The sequence below is a fragment of the Haliotis asinina genome, chromosome 1, assembly GCF_037392515.1.
Source record: "Haliotis asinina isolate JCU_RB_2024 chromosome 1, JCU_Hal_asi_v2, whole genome shotgun sequence".
NCBI lineage: Eukaryota > Metazoa > Mollusca > Gastropoda > Lepetellida > Haliotidae > Haliotis > Haliotis asinina.
In genome coordinates, this window is record NC_090280.1 from 79,980,364 (window position 1) to 80,002,975 (window position 22,612).

At 43.0% G+C, this 22,612-nt stretch overlaps 1 protein-coding gene across 1 annotated transcript; it reads left to right on the forward strand.

Annotated features, from left to right (window-relative positions):
• The first annotated feature begins 7,292 nt into the window (after window positions 1–7,292).
• LOC137275889 (antifreeze protein Maxi-like) lies at window positions 7,293–8,156 on the forward strand. The gene has a single exon (XM_067808197.1). The coding sequence runs from the start codon at window positions 7,293–7,295 to the stop codon at window positions 8,154–8,156; it is 864 nt and encodes a 287-aa protein (XP_067664298.1).
• Window positions 8,157–22,612: the final 14,456 nt, after the last annotated feature.

Genomic DNA, 22,612 nt, shown 5'->3' on the forward strand with positions numbered 1-22,612 from the left:
CTGTATACATGTCCGCTGGAAGCCTATCTCACGCTCCCTACATTAATTTCCTTACTGTCTTGCCCTCCTTGCACTGCTAAGGCCTTGTTTGTCTGACAGTCCATGAACCACATTATTTCCCCTAATGCATTGCCGTCCTTGCACTGCTAAGGCCTTGTTTGTCTGACAGTCCATGAACCACATTATTTCCCCTAATGCATTGCCGTCCTTGCACTGCTAAGGCCTAGTTTGTCTGACAGTCCATGAACCACGTTATTTCCCCTAATGCATTGCCCTCCCTGCATATATATATATATATATATGTGTGTGTGTGTGTGTGTGTGTGTGTGTGTGTGTGTGTGTGTGTGTGTGTGTGTGTGTGTGTGTGTGTGTGTGTGTGTGTGTGTGTGTGTGTGTGTGTGTGTGTGTGTGTGTGTGTGTGTGTGTGTGTGTGTGTGTGTGTGTATTCAGGGACTGAGCGCTAGTCTGTTTCACAGTCAATTAACCGCCTAAAAAATAAAAAAATCCCTAGTGCCTGACCTCTCCAAGCAATGCTAAAGCCCTAAATGAAGCAAGTCTATGTTTCCTCGGGAATTTCCCCAACTCACCGAGGATCCTTTACAGTTTAAAGACGCTATTTGTTATTTTCAAATATACATGACCGACAATCTACCTACATATCCAAATATGCACATGATAACCTGCACCCCTGTTAAACTATCCAAATGCTGACTATCCAACCATCTGACGGTCCATATGCATGACTATCCACATACGAAACGATCGTCCGTCTAATCGACTATTTTCAACTAACCAACTGTCCCCCTGCCAAACTGTACGTGAGCCTCTATCCAACTGTCAAACTCTGCACCTGACCGACCATCTACCTGTCAAACTGTGCACCTGACCGACCATCCACCTGACAAACTGTGCACCTGACCGACCATCTACCTGTCAAACTGTGCACCTGACCGGCCATCCACCTGACAAACTGTGCACCTGACCGACCATCTACCTGTCAAACTGTGCACCTGACTGACCATCCACCTGACAAACTGTGCACCTGACCGACCATCTACCTGTCAAACTGTGCACCTGACTGACCATCCACCTGACAAACTGTGCACCTGACCGACCATCTACCTGTCAAACTGTGCACCTGACCGACTATCTGCCTGTCAAACTGTGCACCTGACCAACTATCCACTGTCAAACTCTGCATCGGACCGACTGTCCACCTGACAAACTGTGCACCTGACCGACCATCTACCTGTCAAACTGTGCACCTGACCGACCATCCACCTGACAAACTGTGCACCTGACCGACCATCTACCTGTCAAACTGTGCACCTGACTGACCATCCACCTGACAAACTGTGCATTAAATATTTCCATAGTTCCATATCACATCATCGGGTAATTGATAGTGGTTTACGAATGACATGTGAACGTATCAACAAACCAGAATCATAAGGATTATCTGAGGTGACAGAAATGTCACTGTACTTTCCTCACTGTACCACAAGCCTGTCTTGTATGAGTGAGTATCAGATAATGCTTTTACGAGGCGTTCGGCCAGTTAAAGTTATCCTGTCACCCGTTACTAACACAAACAGGGGGTGGGTTAGGCTAGTGGTTGAGGCGTTTGCTAACCACGCCGAAGACCCAGGTTTGATTTCCCACGTGGTGCAATGTGTGAAGCCCATTTCTGGTGCCCCCCACAGTGATATTGCTGGAAGATTACTAAAAACAGCGTAAAACTAAGGCCGAGTTTGTGGTTGCTGAAGACCTATTCTACCCCGTATCTTCACGGGTCGCTAAAATTAAATATGAACGTGCTCAGTTATACATTGGGCGTCAGTGTAGCGGCCATAAAGGTTTTCAGTCCCTTGCTGTAATTCGAACAACGGACCTTCTGATCCGAAGTCGGACGCCTTGTCCACATGACCAAGAGGTTAACCCCATCAGCAAGCTGACAAGTTGTCCGTCTCATAGTCAAGGAACCACATTATTTTCCAAACAGCCTTGCCCTCCCTGCAATGGTAAATTCCTAAATGAAGCAAGTCTAGGTTTCCGCGGGTTCTGAATGTCTAGTCTTCCTGTGGCTCTAGTTCAATTCAAATGGGTTTATTTGTCACAATCAAAATCACACTCGGAGACTAAGCGTTAACCGAGCTGACAAGGTAAGGATGTTATCTATGGGATGACTCCACGCTTTACTACACACGTAAACCATAAAATCTTTCTAGAGCTTTACTGAGACCTGGAACGTATTAACACATGCAAGGTCAGATCAGTTGTTCACCTGAACAAACACGGAAACATGTGGTTCGAATCGAAATGGCGTATCGTCAACCATCTCCTGGTCACTGACACGTCAAGCATAAAATTTCCAGGGCTCTGATCAAACAACAGCTGAGATAGTCGCATGACGGACTTTGAAACCTGCGTTGAAATGTAAACACCGTCATCATCATCATCATCATCATCATCATCATCACCACCACCACCACCACCACCACCACCACCGTCTTCGTCGTCGTTGTCATCATCATCATCATCAACAACAACAACAACAACGACGACGACTTCATCGTTATCGGTAGCACCAGGAAGCGTATGTATTAACTGCCAATATCACCCGCAACATCATTATCGTCACCGCACATACACCAAGTTATACCAATGTCATATTCTTACTTTTGCAGTTCTAGAAAATGTGAGTATAACCATATTTTTATGCATACGAAACACTATAATTGTAGCAACCTCACAGACAACAGACACTGTGTTCTTCCATGGCCGATGGTCGATATGGGGAATGTGAAGAACAATCCTGAACCAACCACCTGCGTAACAGAACAGACATACAGCAACATACACATATCCTAAACAAAGATACATCCGTATAGTTTGTAAACGTAGAGAAACGATACGAAGTAGTTGGTGCAGTAAGTAATTAGCATATACTAAATGTCTCTAGTTACTATACACGGGCAAACCCATTCAGTACAAAGACAACACATGGCACATAAACGACATATTAACCTGCCTGTGTGAGCCAGGGTTTATTCCACGCCTGGGACGATGTAGCCATTCTTCAAGGCTGAATGCTAAGCTCACGGATGAAAAGTAATTAGATCCCTTAAAGAGGCAAGTACATCGAACCTCGTTCTGTTATTTATCATTTTTTTCATTTACACTTTTATTTTTATCTTACGGCCTTTGCAAGTCTAGGGACGATGCATCAGTTGTTAGTTTAGTAAATAAGTATTAATGTGTGCAGTATGAGCTCACGTGAGCTAACAAAGAACAAACACAATGCTCGGCACTATTCCATTTATCACACAAACATACCTGTAGCCGACCAAGAATAAATCCTAAAGTCATCATCCACTCAAATGATTTTTTCTACAATTATTAGCATAAAAATTACTTTTCAGTTAATTGCTTACCTACATATTAATGATTTTTTCAAATATCTAAAACAGGGTTGATTTCCGAATCCACAATATCCTGTGTTCGTTTCAAACACACTTTGATGCACGCTATATTCAACACTGCTGCATGAACATTACACAGACAAATATCTAACACAATACTAAAATCTTACAATCCATATATAGAAAAAATATCCAAAGAGAAATTCTCTTTTTCGAAACGAGATCTATGGTCCGTCTGGCTCAAAAGCGGACATATGAACTGCAATGTAACTTAAAAACTTATAAGCATAACATTCTCAGTGAAACGCTGCTCATAATCAAAACACCATGCCAACACTGTGAAGTTTTTGCAGAACTTATGTCCTAATAGTGCAAAGATTGTTTAACAAACTATCATTAAAATATTGACACAGATCACTGTTTATTACGAGGGAGGAGTGCAGAGGAAGGTGAGAAGCACGTGCATAAGTGCCGAGAAAGTTATATGTTTGTTAACCTGTGCTGTGCTGTTTCCATACTTCCTCGCACACCTGGCTGTCCCTTTCTCTGCACTCATCCCTCGTAATAAATAGTGAACTGTGCCAATATTTTGATGATAGTTTGTTCAAGAACTTTTTTTATTTTAAGGGAAAATATTCTGCAAAACCCTCACTGAGTTGGTATGATGTTCTGATTATGATCAGCGTTTCAATGAGTTTGTTGTGCTTATTAGTTTCCGAGCTAGACTGCAATTCATCTGTCCGCTTTTGAGCCAAACGGACTATATCTGTTTTCCATCTAACGCACGAGTGTAGAGTGACCACAGGCCGTCTCGGTGTCAAGTATACCCCTTAAATGAGTTCCAAGCTGGGTGAGTCAAAAGGACTTGAGTTGGGAAGAAGGGCTTTAGCTATTGTGTTCAACACTGCACACCCAGCCAGCCAGCAAGTATATAGTATAGTAGGAAGCATGTTTTGTGAACTGGGTGTGAGTCATTCCCTGAAGGAGGGGAGGGGGGTTGGTTGGTTGTTGCTCAACGCCGCGCTTCAGCAATATTCCAGCCATGTGGCGTGTAAATAATCGTGTCTGGACCAGACACTCCAGTGATCAACAGCATGAACATAGATCTACGCAATTTCCAGTGTATCCGAAAAAACATATATCCAAGAATGCTCTATAATGACAATAATTATTCCTAAGACAATCCAGTATTTACCAAAACAAATACTTTTCCACCATCATGCCCACGCATGTATAATGACGCAAACGCTCACATGTCCCTAACCCAGTTATCTGAGATCGAGTCTCACGTGGTAAGTGACGCGACTTTCTCCCTCAGCTCGTGTGACAGGTCAGATGGTCAATGATCAGAACACTAATTTACCCCCAGAACGGCCACGCCACGGCAGAGAGAAATATTTGAATATAGAAAGGCTGTTTTTAGCCAACGTCAATTTTTACCAGAGCGGTCCTTTTACCTTTTGGCACTACGGCGTACATCATATTAGCTTCCCAACTTGGGAGACGTCCGCCGTTCATTTGAGATATGTACAGCTAGACTTCATGGCTTGTGTTACTTATATCCAATGCTTTGTAATTAGGCTTCGGGTTATCTTCAAAGAAGTGCTCATTTGATTTTCAACGATGTCGCTTAGCGCACACGGAAAACCAATATAGCTTGGTAATTTGATCATGTCAAAATCTGACCCGATCGAGGTATTAGTTGGAGTTCATTGTCAGATTTTGTGTATGTGGAAAATGTCGTCTTGGATCCGTGTATGAACACATTGGGACTATTTTACCACCAGTAATGTAAAAGAGCCGTGAAAGAGTAGTTGAAGAAACATCGCACTATTTTTTCAACACTAGGCAATAAGTAGCTAATGACTGTTTGAGCGACGAGACACGTAATTGGATCCTGCCTTGAAAGACGGTTTACCGCTTTTGCAAATGACATACCGCAGGCTTAGATACCCTGGGCGAAAATCGATCGAAACTCGAGTTGCTCTGGTCATCAAAGACGACTCGGGCGACGGAAAGATTAAACTGTTACCAGTCGATCAAGTGCGGAGGGTCACGGTGTTATAATGGACGTAACTGACCCTCGGCGGGCGACGGGAGCGTCATTTGGGGAGGGTAAGGAGAGGTATAGGGGAACCTTGCGTTGATATTACATCAAGTGGAGGACAGCCTCGGGGCGGCTGTAGGCGATGTGTGTAACCTCACAAAGCTGCGTGTTTGTAAGCAAAGCGACAGTTCTGAGCATACGTTCATGACACTTACGTCATTAGTGTCTATGGTCGTAGTGTGACTCTTATGATAATATTTTCATGAAAATGAAAATACATTTTCTGAGCTAACCCTTTCATAGTAATTCATTACGTCAGTGAGTAATTCTGGTCCACCGTCGGAAAAAATTGTAAAACTGCTGATGTAACAATTCACAACGCCACAATATATATCAATATTTGATTAAACCTAATCACCAGCAGTAGTACCGGTTCAGTAAACCGACCTGCTATCAATAATGTGTTATGAATATTAAGAGTAGTTTGCTCATAATCCCTGCACAAACACATGCATGTTTCATATATTGAACAATAACCATATCTAACTCAAATATATCGCAATAGATGGATATTTCGCATGAACCTGCTCTGATATTCAACATTCAAACTGAAAGCAAACAACATATGTTACATCGTTGTACCGTGTAACTGTATGACATCTGTGCTGTATTGCCATATACATAACATGGAGAATCGAGTCAAAATGCAATTATTCGCATGTGTTATGGTTAATACATTATCCTGGTAGACGGATGAGCTTAATTATCCGATAACGTCAATATGTATGTGTTTACAGACTCGATAAACACGTGGAGGACACCTTTGTGCTTGTGGTCCTTGAGCTTGTTGGGTTGCCAAGCTGTTCTAGCGTGGTGGTTCGATTGTCAGTCTGTGAAACAAGATATAAATGATCCGTTTACCCATGCACCTTCTTGCTGCTTGTTTCACACAGCTAGTGTTACCACTGTTGGTACAGCTAAATGTAAATTGTGGATATTATACTATTTACACTTCTGTTATTTTCCCTGCAACTACTTATTGTTGCAGGGAGCGTTTGTGTAGCCGTGTGGTTAAAGCGTTCGCTCGTGACACCAAAGACCGGGTTCAATTCCTTACTTGGATACAGTGTGTGAAGCCCATTTCTGGTGTCCCCCTCCTTGATATTGCTGGATTATTGCTAAAAACGGCATAAACCTCAACTACTTCGAAACCCCCTCATTCACGAATTGTTACTGATATTTGAAACAGCTGCTACGACAAACCGATGCTAAAATAGCCATTACTACATCTGCGGAAATAGCTGCTGGTGCATTTGGTACTAAAATAGCTGTTACTTCATCTGCTGCTTTTAGTGCTGCTAACAAACTAGCATGTGACTACATCTGCTGCTAAGATCGCTGTTACTACATCTGCTGCTAAAATAGCTACTGCTACATCAGCTAAAATAGCTGCTAGTACATCTGCTAACAAACTAGCATGTGACTACATCTGCTGCTAAGATCGCTGTTACTACATCTGCTGCTAAAATAGCTACTGCTACATCAGCTAAAATAGCTGCTAGTACATCTGCTAAAACAGCTGCTGCTGCATCTGGTACTTAAGTAGCTGCTATTACATCTGCTGCTAAAATAGCTGTACGTCTCCTACTAAAATACCTGTTATTACATCTGCTGCTTTTTAAAATTGCTGCTACTTCTGTGGAAATAGTGGCTACCACAGCTGCTACTATGACAGCTGCTACTCAGCTGCTGCTACTACAGTTCCTACTGCAAATGCTGATAAAATAGCTGCTACTACATCTGCTGCTGAAACACCCGCTACTATGTCTGCACCTACAGCTGCTGATAAAATAGCTGCTACTACATCTGCTGCTGAAACATCCGCTACTATGTCTGCACCTACAGCTGCTGATAAAATAGCTGCTACTACATCTGCTGCTGAAACACCCGCTACTATGTCTGCACCTACAGCTGCTGATAAAATAGCTGCTACTACATCTGCTGCTGAAACACCCGCTACTATGTCTGCACCTACAGCTGCTGATAAAATAGCTGCTACTACATCTGCTGCTGAAACATCCGCTACTATGTCTGCACCTACAGCTGCTGATAAAATAGCTGCTACTACATCTGCTGCTGAAACATCCGCTACTATGTCTGCACCTACAGCTGCTGATAAAATAGCTGCTACTACATCTGCTGCTGAAACATCCGCTACTATGTCTGCACCTACAGCTGCTGATAAAATAGCTGTTACTACATCTGCTGCTGAAACACCCGCTACTATGTCTGCACCTACAGCTGCTGATAAAATAGCTGCTACTACATCTGCTGCTGAAACATCCGCTACTATGTCTGCACCTACAGCTGCTGATAAAATAGCTGCTACTACATCTGCTGCTGAAACACCCGCTACTATGTCTGCACCTACAGCTGCTGATAAAATAGCTGCTACTACATCTGCTGCTGAAACATCCGCTACTATGTCTGCACCTACAGCTGCTGATAAAATAGCTGCTACTACATCTGCTGCTGAAACATCCTTTACTACGTCTGCACCTACAGCTGCTGCAAAGATAACTGTTACCGTATGCGTTGTTGCTTATATTGCCGCTGTAGATCTACTGTACGGATCGTATTGCTGGCAGTACATAGCCTGGTATTTACACTTGCTGCTACTTCCATAAAGGTGGCTGGTTCATTATTGACATGCGCGTTTTGGTTGTTGGTTAACACCGCAATATTCTAGCTGTACGAGGACGGTCTGTAAATAATTGAGTCTAAACCAGACAGTCCACTGATCAGCAAGGTGAGCATTGATGTACGTAGACTAACAACTAGTCTCTTAAATGAACATATTTTACTGAAAAAAGTTCATAATGAAACAAAAATACTATAATGAAATGGAGCCCTGAGACTTTCTTCATTGTCAGAAGAAGCCGTAGCTGAAGGGAATCTAGACTTGCACATTTTCTAGACTTGCATGGGCTTTCCTGGATAAACTTGCTTCAGGGCCTGTAAGACTGACCATGATGTACGCAACTGGACAGGATGACGTGTCAGCCAAGTCAGCAAATCTGACCACCCAATCCTGCTAGTCGCCCTTTATCAAGCATGGCTTGGTGAAGACCGTCTCCAACCCAGATCTTCAAGGGTCGACATGCACGTAATGGCCCTCATATCAAACCTCAACTCATGGAACAAGTATTTGCCGTTACACAGCTGGGACCGACACATGTGTGCACAGTAATCTAACACGAGCAAAACTTCTGAAGAAGCTACAGTCTAGAGTAAACATCGGTTACCTCCCTTGGACACACCTCGCCACGCTGGTGGCCTTTGACTCCGGTGTTTCTCAACCGGGACTATGACAGAATCCCGATCTCAGCCAGGAAGGCGTGTTAATACGATTTGGTAACACGAGATAATGTCCGTGTCGTCGATAAGCGCAAACGTTGTGCATCTGCAAAGCATGGCTCAGCGGATCATTAAGCTTTCTAAGTTCAAATCGAATTGTGCCCGCCCGCGACAAGAGTAACTGAGTGACAGGTTGTCTTTCGTGCAACTGACAAATACTCACGTCAATCAGTTGATCACCTTTACATATAAGGGCCAGACATTGACTAATATACATAGGTCATACGCATCTGTCTGTTACAACAGCGGGTTCGATATCATGGGACTCTCCACAGTTTATCGACCAACTGTTTCAACTGTTATGGAGAGCGGGTTATGATCAATGCAGGCACAACAGCCCGATACTTCTGTCAATTGTTTGAGTGTCAATTTCTCTGTCACTGATTTATTCGCTCAGCGTTCGTGTCATTTAGCACGCGCTCGAAATAGGCGAGGTTTACAGTTTCGTTAATTAGCATGGAGTGTATTGGGATCAATAGTACATATTTAGTCTGGTATTTTAAAAGACGGCATGAAGTCTTGTGAACGGTTATTTTTAAAATAGCATGTTATCATATTGTGCAGTTGGTTTACATAAAGACTGCATTACACTTCAAGTAATAGCAATGATACCTGTTATTTCAATATCAATATGAATAATAGTACAATACTGATGACCACGATGATGACAGTTAATTCTACCACCACCACTACTAATACGACTTAACGACATGTGCCATCGTATCCCAGCTGCATAGATCGATGCTCATGCTATCGATCACTGGATTGTCTGATCCAGACGGTATTGTTTAGACCGCTGCTATGTAGCTGGAATATTGCTAAAAGTGCGAGGGTGGAGGGCTAGCCTAGTGGTTAATGCGTTCGCTCGTCACGCTAAAGATCTGGGTTCGATTCCCCACATCTCTACAATGTGTGAACCCCATTTCTGGAATGTACAGTGATATTGCTGGAATATTGTAAAACGCGGCGTGAAACTAAACTCTCACACAGATTGTGGCTTAAAACAACAATAAACCAGCCTCTTGCTTCCCAATACATGCAACGACGGTGTGTGTCCGTCCACAAGAACAAACACAACAAACAAACCACCACCATCAACAACTGTTATTTCAACAACCACAAGACCCGTGAAGGTCCGGGAGGTAAAATAGGCCTTCAGCAACCCATGTTTGCCCTAAAAGGTGACTATGCTTGTCGTAAGATGCGACAAACGGGATCGGGTGGTCAGACTCGCTGACTTGGTTAACACATGCCATCGGTTCTCAATTGTGCAAATCGATGCTCATGTTGTTGGTCACTGGATTGTCTGGTCCAGACTCGATTATTTACAGACCGCCGCCATATAGCTGGAATATTGCTAAGTGCGGCGTAAAACTAAACTCACTCACTCACCCACTCCGGGCGGACGCTCTAACCGCTACACCACATGGCGGTCGAAACTACCGCTACGTTTTATTCCACCTCAGTCGCAACTACAACCACAACTACAAGTCCAGCTGCTGACAATACGTACATCTTCTACTGCAGCGCCTGCAACTACCACGGTTACTTCACCTGACGTTGCTGTTTCTTCACCCACTACTGCACCACTGTCAACTCTACGTGTACTGTTACGTTTTAGCCATCCTCTTTTTCACTTCCACGTGGACCACGTGGAACACGTGACTCTTTAATGTCCGGTTTGATCTTCAGTAACCCACGCTTGTCGTAATCCGACTTAGGGATCGGGTGGTCAGGCTCGATGACTTTGCTGACACATTTCATCACATCCCAGTTGCTTATATCGATGCTCATGCTGTTGATCACTGTATTATGTGACCAGACTCGACTGTTTACAGCTGTTTACCATATAGCTGGGATATTGCTGAGTGCGGCGTAAAAGTAAATTCTCTAGCTCACTCTCTCATAACGCCCTAGTAACGGTACTGGAATAACACTCCCACACTCATGTCAGCAGGTCATTATATCCGCTTTCGACGTCCAGACACCTGACTAAATATGACACATAACTTATCAAGCAAATCTCATGGCACAAACATGGCGACATATCGCATAAATATTTCAACATGCTTTGCAAGCATTTGCGATATCTCGGCCAAGTCTCGCTGATTTTGTTAGTCTCGCTCCGCTACCGCTCGCGCCGTCAGCCACTTTTAACAAAAGCACATGGCCATTGTAGTTGCAGTTGCTACCAGCTGGCAGCAATCGGGCTATTATTGTCATTATCTATAATACAAATTGTGATAGCTACTTTTCTAAGCGAGAGGCAATCAATTTATGAAACAAGCACACCGAAGACGCTCCATGGTAAATACCAAGGGTTGATTGTTCGACCCTCGTGTGTCCAGATGATTCATCAATAAAAAGAATATTGCGAGAGCAAATGTTCCGCTTATGGCTTATTGTATCTATCTATGTTTAGATCATAAAGTGAGTACGGCTTTGCTGGTCAATATTCGTGTTAGAAAGTGTTCAGACCATTTGAAAATTGGGTTTCTAGGTTTCAGATGTCCTAATTAGGATTCTGTCTGAACTGTATCTTTAATGTAACACCTCTCTCAGTTCCGGATCGGAGGAGCGGATATTGAACAAAAACCAACAATCCATGTGTTACATGAAGTGAAGGCTTATTGTTACAATTATTTCTAAAGAGTGGGTCAGTAAATATACTCGTTGAAACAAATAAGGGAACACATGAAAGTACAAGTGTTCCTTTATTCATTTCCAAGTTTCTTCACAAGGCATGTATTGCACTGTGGGTGAAATTCTGGAAATAGATAAAGGAACACTTGTACTTTCATGTGTTTCCTTTTTCGTGTCTGTGAGTATACTTTTCGCACTTTTAGCAATATTCCGGCAATATTGCGGTGTGAACACCAGAAATGGACTTCACGATGTTCTTATGGATGTTTTACCAACGATGGATTGCTTTTATAAACATATTTGTAATCGAGGTTATCAGCAAAATAATGAACATTACAATAACAAATATACCTAGAAGCCACAACCAGTGCATCAGTCAAATCAAGGGTATGCTGAGTTACCTCCCTTAGGTGCATCAGAAACCTATGGTCTTGACTTAAATTAGGTTTCACACTGATATTTCTAGGTTTGTCAGAACCATACCGGTGCTCGTGGGTTTCTTCAAGGTGGTAAATCTTCATTCACAAAAAGAGTATTCTCCAACGACTTTACATAACCGAAATGCTGTTCAAAGTGGTTTAAAGCTAAACTTATTCAATCGAAGCCAAAATCATACACGTCAGTGATCTGCAACCAGTGCATCCAGGCACAATCAAGGGAAGAAGCTTCCGATATTATTTTATTTGCTTCTCGTGACAACATACGTAAATAAACCTACGTTATCCTATGAATGTCATTCATACACACACACACACACACACACACGTATATATATATAAATATATGTATATATATATGTGTGTGTGTATATATATAAATATATGTATATATATAAATATGTGTGTGTGTGTGTGTGTGTGTGTGTGTGTGTGTGTGTGTGTGTGTGTGTGTGTGTGTGTGTGTGTGTGTGTGTGTGTGTGTGTGTGTGTGTAAAATATTGACATAGTTTATTCCCTAATCTGTAAAGTGGACTGATCACCTATGGATATGACAAAACGTAATGTAAGATGAAAAGGTATTTTAAAATATAACTACACGCGAAAATCTGTCGAGCTCGCGGAGATTGATGCTCTTGATATTGATCACTGATTGTCTGCTCCTGACCGCCGCTATATTGCTGGAACAGTGCGACGTAAAACAACAAAAATGAAAAATGCAAACCGTCAAGACCAGTAAGGTACAGATTATATCCACATACAGTGGATGCAGTGCGACCAGCAGCTCACGACCAATCACGTTCACTGTGATTAAACTGTCACTAAACTGTATAGGAATGTTTAGTTGCTGCTGCAGAGCACTCCCCAGTCTCGAGGTTTTATCCTTCTCGCTGTAGACAATTTATCTCACTTTCTACTTCTAATGTCTCACCGGTGCGGTTGGATGGCCTAAGGGTTGAAGCATCCGCTGGTCATGCTAAAGACTCGGGTTCGATTTCCTTCGTGAGGCCAACGTGTGAAGCCCATTTCTACTGTCCCCCCGCTAAAGGTGATATTGCTAAAGCGCCGTTAACTCATTCCCTCACTCACCTCGTCCGTAGATGTTTGTTTGTACGTGACCTGTTTTAGTCGGTAGTGGTTTCATCGGTCCAGACTGGCCTTAGTTCGTGGTCCGACGCTGCAGTCACGATCCATTGTAAGTGGCTCACTGGCCAAGAGGGGAACATGGGTTGATGTAGCTTTGATGTTTGTTTATGTTCCCTGAGCCCGGAGGGCGAGTGTAACATAAACAAACATCGAGGGTACGGCATTCGGGTACATAGAAATATTACTGGCTTGAAAGTGGGTGTCACTGAAAACAATAGAAGAGCGCTCAGCCAATCAGAAAGCGACATGTATGAGTGAGATAAGATAAATATATATATAGTGTCCGGGTTAGAACTGATCTTCAGTAAACCATGCTTGTCGAAGGGGCGACTGACGGGATTGGGTAGTCAGACTTGCGTAGATCGTGAACAATCTCAGAATTGCTTAGACTGCATTATTTACAAAAAATAATGTATATTGAAAAAAAATAAGAAAGAAGAAAAACATCTTCTCATCACCTTCCACGTCTTCAGACTTAAGAGCTGGTTCGCCTTTTAAGTATTCCCTCCAGATCCATTGTGGCTGGTAGGTCTAATGCATGTCGTAGGCAGGGTTTCTTCTTTTGTTTAAGGGTGATGGTGCTTGGTGAAGGGCTTGAGACATTGTACGCATGTTGGGAACTGAGCCTTGGTCTTCGGCGTGACCTACGAAAGCTATAACAAAATGGCCTCACGAAAGTCCCCGATTATATCAGGTCCGTGGTTCTGTGTGCATAATCGCTGACGGTGATTGGTCTGTCTATGCATGGGTAAGCACCACACTTCCTGCAGATGCTGTATTACCTTCTGGAAGTGTTATTGTAGACACCAAACATATTCATCATCTTTCAGCCCTTCCATCCCCAAGGAAACCAAAACACATCCTATATACAGCAATATCATTATATTTCCCCGCCTAATTAAGTAAACCCTATACAATGTGGGTAAATACGTATTATCAATCATTCATCTATGGCATACTGAAAGCCAATACCTGGGTTAGCATTGGTGTCCAGCAAGCCATGCTTGTCGTAAAAGGTTTGTTAACGTATCGTAACTGCATAGATAGTGCTCATGATGTTCATCACAGGATTGTCGGACTCGTTTGTTTGGATATAAGCGCAATATGCCGAGTGTGGTGTTGAACAAATACAACAAGCTGGAACTAAAACTTGTCTTATTACTAGGTATACAACCAGTATATTGAACCCAAATATAGGGACATAACTCCGCTCTCAGTAATTGTCTTATAACTAAATATACGACCAGTTTATCGGACCCAACTTTGCACTCGGTACTTTTCGTCCCATTGCTAGATATACAACCAGCACACTGGGCCCAAAAAATTATCATATTATCAAATATGCAACCAGTGCGTCGGGTTAAAATAAAGGGACACAACTCTGCCACCAACACGGGGGATCTTTTCCTGACCTAGGTACCTGGCCTTTAAGTGCTTCTTTCTTTCCTGTCAATCACGTGTTCGATTTCACTCCTACACTAATCAATTTCGTGCTCAGCGTGTCTGTCTGCGGGGACTGTCTATACACACAGTACACGTATTCCGGATTGGATGTCTATACAGATGAAGTGAAAAATCAATCATTAGCACAACCGAGTCAATACGAAACAGAAACAGGTCTAACGCGGTATTAAATCAACGCCAGAAAATCAATTGTGTAGAGGCATCTGGATAATTTTTATTGAAAATACGCGGAAACTAGACCTCTTTCTTAACCGTGATTGTGCTAATGTGTATTCTCAATGTACACAACGCGATTGTCACTTGACATTTGATATATACATTGAAGCTGTCTATCAAAGCAAAGAGTGGCAGTTCCCCTAGGACGTCTTGAGAAGAAATCAATGCGGATGACTGCTATGTACAAGACAATAACCTTTAAACGTCAAGACCTCATACTGTAAGGGTTCAGTTCAGCGGAGAACAAAAAGAAGCTGCTCGCGACCATGTTAGGAAATCGTACTGTTACTGATCACTCTTATGAATATACATAAGTAATGGCTGTCCCAGCAGACGTAGCGAGTGGCTTTGTGATGTGCGTGTGAATTCGAAATGAGGGCTCAAAACAAGCATCATAGTTTGTTTAAGTATCGTTAAGGCAGCGTGATCGATCTTCGCCAAACATAGCCGGTCTAAATTGACAATGGTCACGTATGGGCCGAAATTAGGCTGATACTCCGGTTGTTGAAGGTGAAGTCGATTTGACCTTTCTTTAGGAGTTACCTCCCTTGATCTGCTGTTTTTGGTGTAAATTCGAATGAGGTCCACAGCGCATATGGTATGTGATAACATGGCGCAGGGTCTGTCTCACAGTTCCTGAACCTCATTATTTTCCCCTCCACCCACCCCAAAGTCCTAAATGACGTAAGCCTCACTGGGCCTCCTTTTCGGTTTAAAAGGAAATATTTCTTTGTGTCCAAATAATGTTTATTCAGAGACTAAGTATTTGTCTTCTTGAGGCACTGAGATGGGAAAAGGTGTGTGCGTGAGTACGTTTGCTGTGTTGTTTCCATGCGTGTGCGTGTGCGTATGCGTGTGCGTAGTAATGCATGACGTGTGTCGTAATGTGTCCATATGGTTGCCTGTGTACGTGCGTGGTGTATGTGCGTGTTGAGGTTTTCAAGTCTGTGTGTCTGTGCATGCGTGCGTGCGTGCCAGGACTCTTTAGTACAACTCCCAGAAATAATCCATGGTTTGTCGCCTACACGCGTTGCTGTCGGTTTCACCAAAGTCATGAAAGTCAGCAGACTTGGTCCCCGTGGTGATTCCCCAGCAGTAATTATCGCTCTCCGTGACAAATTCATATAGTTTCACAGCATAACGCTGACGAGTCGGTTCACCCAACTCAATCGTTCAGACAAAGAAACAGCTAACTTATGACGTTAATTACATTGACTACATCAGGGAAAGATAACTTAATTTCACGACTATATGATCCCGTGAAGCACTGGGTTAGAATCGATCTTCAGAAACCTATGCTTGTCGTAAGAGGCGACTAACCCGATAGGGTGGTTAGGCTCGCTGACACGTCATTGTATCCCATCTGAGTACATCGATATTCATGCTGATCGATTATTTACAGACTGGCACCATATACCCGGTTCGGTATAAAAGTCACTCACCCGAATGGGGTGTCCCCATCGTTTGAAGCCTTACTTTGGCTGTGTAGATTATCTCCCTTAGGCGTGTGATCGCAGATTCGAACCAGGTTCGCCCACACTGTTACTGGCAGCACAATCCCTGTGCTCTTTGGTTTAATCAAATAGATATCTCCAATCCAAGCTATACGCACACGAAGATTATTTACAGACAGCCACTGTTGAGCTGGAACATTGGTGATTTCTGCGTTAAACACACCACCACCACCACCACTACTCGTATCCTACTTGTGCAGATCGATACTCATGCTGTCACTGGATTGCCTGGTCCAGGCTCAGTCATTTACAGATCGCCGCCATATAGCTGGAATATTGCTGACAGCAGCGTTGACAAACAAATCCTTCTCGCAGTGAATATCTCCAAACCTCAGGAAAGCTCACAAGAGATACTCATTTATTCCCAACCACGGGTTCGATCCTCCATTTCCAATACTTATAATTACAATCATTATATTGTTTGTCGATAATCTAACATCGCAGGCTAACGCCTTGTATGAATGTTGTCATTTGCCGTGATAGATAAAAACATTGGTAGACCTCTGTCTTCTTAGCACACGTGCACTATCCGTGATAAACGTCTGTTTCATGTCTTCGAATTGAAGTTATTTTAAGTGCCATGTGCACATCAAGCTTCCAGCATATTTCCAAGTCTTTTTTCGCTTCCAGTCGTGTTTGGAAACCATGCTCTCTCTATGTGGATCGGCCATAAAATTTCCACAGCGTTTAATATCAATTTTACATAAATGTACGCAAGGATTCCTTAATGCTGTGGAACTCTGCCACAACTTTAAGTGTCGCAATTCTCGCGAGAAGCGCGAGACTTGGCGTGATTAACAATATCGTCTGCCACTCCGACGTCGGGCACGCAAATTAATAACTAAACAAGACACGTCTTCGTCTTAATTCGTATAGTCACGAATCTAATAGAATGATGAAGATTTATGACAGATATGCGCAGTTATACCGACCGCCTTGAATTATGGCCCACCACCTCTGTAATCACGAGCACATTTCTGTCTCAATGTCTGTTTTAAAAGGAATTACGAATAAGGGCGCTGTTTGATTGTTATATTAGGAGTAAAATGTCTCATTTCTTCTGACAAGGGGCTATTATTAATCCGTTAATTCTACACGTTCCTTGCAGATACTATTTTCGCCATTGCGATAAATCTGTAAAACTGTGAAATTAGCGCTACACATTTCCAGGCGAAGATTCATCTTCACGTCTGGCCAGAAGACACTTCTGCGTGTACTGTTCGCTGATTTTTATATCTTGTAACAAGAAGTAGGTTTGTGAAAGGAGATACTGTACTCTACTTCAACACACCGAACGGTGGGTAATTGTTTGTTTACTGCCTGTCCCCTCGCTTTCCTGTCTAATGGCGACATATTGATATCGAGTCTGGACCAGGCAAACCGTGAATGTCGAGAGAACAGACTGGACCAGGCAAACCGAGCATGTTGAATCTGAACCAGGCAAACCGTGAATGGCAAGTCTTGACCAGTCAAGCAGTGGATGGCAAATTTGAACCAGATAGACCGTAGATGGCAAGTTTGGACCAGGCAAACCGTGGATGTCAAGTCTTGACCAGGCAAGCCGTGGATGGCAAGTTTGGACAGGTAAACCTTGTAATGTCGAGAGATTAGTCTGGACCAGGCAAACCGTGGATGGCAAGTTTGGACAGGCAAACCTTGTAATGTCGAGAGATTAGTCTGGACCAGGCAAACCGTGGATGGCAAGTTTGGACAGGTAAACCTTGTAATGTCGAGAGATTAGTCTGGACCAGGCAAACCGTGGATGGCAAGTTTGGACAGGTAAACCTTGTAATGTCGAGAGATTAGTCTGGACCAGGCAAACCGTGGATGGCAAGTTTGGACAGGTAAACCTTGTAATGTCGAGAGATTAGTCTGGACCAGGCAAGCCGTGGATGGCAAGTTTGGACAGGTAAACCTTGTAATGTCGAGAGATTAGTCTGGACCAGGCAAACCGTGGACGGCAAGTTTGGACAGGTAAACCTTGTAATGTCGAGAGATTAGTCTGGACCAGGCAAACCGTGGACGGCAAGTTTGGACAGGTAAACCTTGTAATGTCGAGAGATTAGTCTGGACCAGGCAAACCGTGGATATCGAGACCAGACAAGTCGTCGATTGGCACAACGTAAAGTGAACTGGGTAAGGTGAGAATGCAATCAACACAAACCACCGAACGTGTATTTCAATTAAATTCGGCATACAGTTTCTGTTTCCGACAAATTCAGCAATCTCTGGTTCTTACAGCTTTGACACGGGCCTTTGTTTCAACAAACGTGGGCATCCCAATCCATGTTTCATCCATCTTCAGGTTAATTTTTCCTCCCCTCTGAATGAGTGAGTGAGTTTGTTTTTACGCCGCTTTTAACTATATTCCACAGCGGGCCACAGCGGAAATGGGCTTCACTCACTGTAACCATGCTGGGAATCAAACCTGGGTTTTCAGCGTGACGACCGAAGCCACCACACCCCCTCATTGCTTCCGACAGCACTGACACTCCAGGCTCTGTGTCTGAAAACTTTGGAACCGCAGTGTTGGTCTAACTTTCCTACCACAATGTTTTTCTGGCTTCACACACGCTGCCAAAGTGTTCCCCTGACATCGTTCCCTATACTCTGCCAGAGTGTTCCCCCGACATTGTTCCCCATACTCTGCCCGTGTTCCTCATTATCTGCAAGTGTTCCCTATACTCTGCCAGCGTTCCCCAAATGCTGCCAGTGTGTTGCCCTGACATTGTTCTCCACAGTCTGCCAGTGTTCCCCTCACAACATGCCCAATACCCTCCCAGTGTTTCCTATATGCTGCTTGGGTGACCTCCAGACATTGTTCTCCATACCTTGCTAATGTTCCCCACATGCTGCTTGGATGTTCCCTGACATTGTTCCCTATACTCTGCCAGTGTTTCAATGGAATTGTTCCCTATATGCTGCCATGGAGGTCCCCTGACAACGTTCCGTATACTCTGCCAGTGTTCGCCTGGCAATGTAGGCCATAGGCTGCAAGGGTGTTCCTTTGACATTGTCCAGTGTCTCTACCGGCGTTCCCCTGACATTGTTCCCCATACGCTGTCAGGGTGTTCCCTACATTTCTTCTTTATCTCTGCCAGTGCTCCTCAGACAGTGCCCCCCATACGCTGCCTGGGTGTTCCCGACATTGCCCCCTTATCTCCGCCAGTGGTCTCTGATATCGTTCCCCATATTCCCCTATTAGGTCCCCGTCACACCCCTCTGTGAGATGAATATGAACATATACCCGTGACGTCCGTTTCGGCCACAACAGCATCTGTCATGAGCTGCAGCTAAAAGCTACTACCAGACAATCTACATTACTGAAGTAACATTATCGGCTTGAAACTTGACAAATTACAGAGCTCCGTCCCCGAGAGACAAAAACACAGCCGTAGCCATGTCACAATTATCGACGTACGCAACTGTTTCATATCTCTAGCATCCTTTGCGCATTTTGACGTTGCATTGAAACATGTTGATAACACTCCCTTTGAATGTTTTCTGAAAATTCAATACTTCAGTTGATGTCAAATACACAGACAATGGAAAATTCAATCCCATTCCAGTGTAAAAACACCATGCCATAGATTTTCAAAAGTCCAACGTGCCCCCTCGTTGTTCATCAGAAGAAAAGAAGCTTATCATTGGTCGGTTCCTGCTGAAGCAGATCAAATGACCAATCAACGGGAGACATATTTGTAGTTCAATCAAATTTAAGCCATCAAAATCACAGAACTTCATTATCAGTGTTTCTTTATACCATTAGAGGGCGAAAATAGGAAGCTGAATTGAAATATCCATCACAAGAACCTGCTTGATAGATAATTTGTCTCACAGTCGGCAGTGAAACTGTGAAGGGAAAGCTCTGTTACAGTGCATCTGCATTTTGGACGTTGCAAAGAGCTCGCTTTAAGAGGCTCTGAATACCGCTGTTTGAGAACAAAGAATTTAAATCAAGACAAGCTTGACAAGGGTGTGATTGAGCTACATGTTACGGCACGCAAAAACCTGGTTACGTAACAGTATTCCACGTAGCATGTTAGGATGGCGTGCTAGGGGAAGACCTCGGTTGTTCTGACTGCAATCTCAGAGATACGGAAACCTGTTAGGATCATATCAGTATTTTACTCACGTTTGTTTTTATGCACCTATCTCCGAGCGTTGGCGGAAAAGGGCGACTTGAGGCGACTGCGTTTGGTAACGATCAGCAGTGTAAAAATCTTTAGAACTAAGACAAAGCCCTGAAAGCAACTTACCACAGTGGAATTTGTGATTTCCGAACCAAAGCTATGACTTTATTTCTGGTTAAAAACGTGTATATCGACATACCGATCTGTGTGCTAATTTACTAAAAATGCTCTGTGGCTCATCGAATGTTTGGGGTGAGTGAGTTTAGTTTTAGGTCGCTTACAGTAATATTCCAGCAGCATCATAAATCGAGACACGAGAAATGAACTTCACATATTCTACATAGTGGGGAATCGAACCCGGATCTTTGGCGTGCAAGCGAACACTTTAACCACTTGACTACCCCACTGCCCTATGATTGAAAGGATCAGAATTCTGTGTGGACGACGAGTGATTGAGTTTAGTGTTACACCGCACTCAGCAATATTCCATCTATATGGTGGCGGTCTGTAAATAGTCGGATCTGGACCAGACAATCCAGGGATTAACAGCATGAACATTAATTTACGCAACTGGGATTTGATGACATGTGTTAATCCAGTCAGCGAGCCTGAGCACCCGATCCGGTTGGTCGCCTCTACCGACAAGCATGGTTCAGTAAATATCAAAATTAACCCTTATGTTTTCGGGTTTTAAAACTGTGATATCACTTATCGACACATCTGTTGTTTTCTACACCCAGGGTAGGAAAGGACATAAATGGAGGGATTCATTACTACCTTTTGTTCATTGCACCACCGTGCTCTCATGTGTACCTCATAATCTACAAGAGAGACTAATAAAAATAATAATCAGAGGCCGAGACAAGCTGCGTATCCGGCTAAAATACGCATGAAAAATTACGCATTGAAAAATAATTGTTGCGTACCAATAGAACGTTTAAAACATATTCGTACGTAATATATTTATATAAAAATAGGACAGTTCATGAAAATGACATCGATTGTTATCAATAATGGCACAACGACTATCTTAGCGCCAAGAGAGCTCTGAAAATCTAGGCCCTGGACTGTTAGTATAGGACTAGTGTTGTACTGGATGAGAGATTTGTTATGAAATTATTTCCTTTATATTTAAATTGGTTGTGATTATGTATGACACAAAGCAGAACATACCTTATAGTAAACGTAAACACAGTAAACACATAATGAGCCGAGTAAAAGCACTGAAATGCCCATGTATACTTGAAGCTGTGGGTAACAGAAAATGACACACCCGGTCAACGTTCATAATACCCGCTCATTAAACACACACACACACACACACACACACACACACACACACACACACACACACACACACACACACACGCGTGAGGTCTATTTCGTCATTCATACTGAACCAGCTAAAATTCTTTACATTGCTTCGGCAACACTGTTGCCATTTTGTCGTTCTTATTAGGGCTGGGTAAAATGACCGATAATCGGAAATGTTATTGATGATTATCGGTGTGAAAACTGTGCTATCAATAACATCGGACAATCATTTTTGAGACAGAAACAAAGGTTTTATTTTCTCACAGCGTTCAAATTTAGCACATTGTTTTGATGTTTTGTAAGGCAATGTCTTACCACTGACAAGTGATGTGGAATATATTCATTTCTACCACACGTTTTTGGCATTTTCGCTCAGTTTCACTCTATGATATATATAGATAATCGGTCCATATTTAGTACACAATTATCCATCTCGATCTGAATCAATAGCCAGTTCTAGTACTATATATATATAGTATAGCATAATATAGTATCCCAGGGGTGTTTTAAAACTCATTTTAACATCCTGTCATTGAAATGTACAAGGCTAATCGGTTTACTCCCAAAAGTTAGACGTCCCAAAAGTCATACATCCCAATTGTCAAATCAATTAGGCGTGGCTGTGATTACATCTTAATCTATTGAGCATAACTTCCATTAGGTATAAACTACGACAGTTAAGCTAAGATGTTAACAATATTAGGATAATCATCACAGATCAACATAATTATACTTATGTCAATATTTCATCCTGAAACACCAAGTAAGAATTTGGTTCTCAGGAATATATGTTTGTTATAAGAGCCGTATCGGGTGGTCAGAATAGGTGAAATGGCGCGAGTGAGTGGGCGAGCATGGT

Coding starts and splice junctions, on each gene's coding strand:
- LOC137275889 (XM_067808197.1), top strand. CDS start 7,293: ATGTCTGCACCTACAGCTGCTGATAAAATAGCTGCTACTACATCTGCT.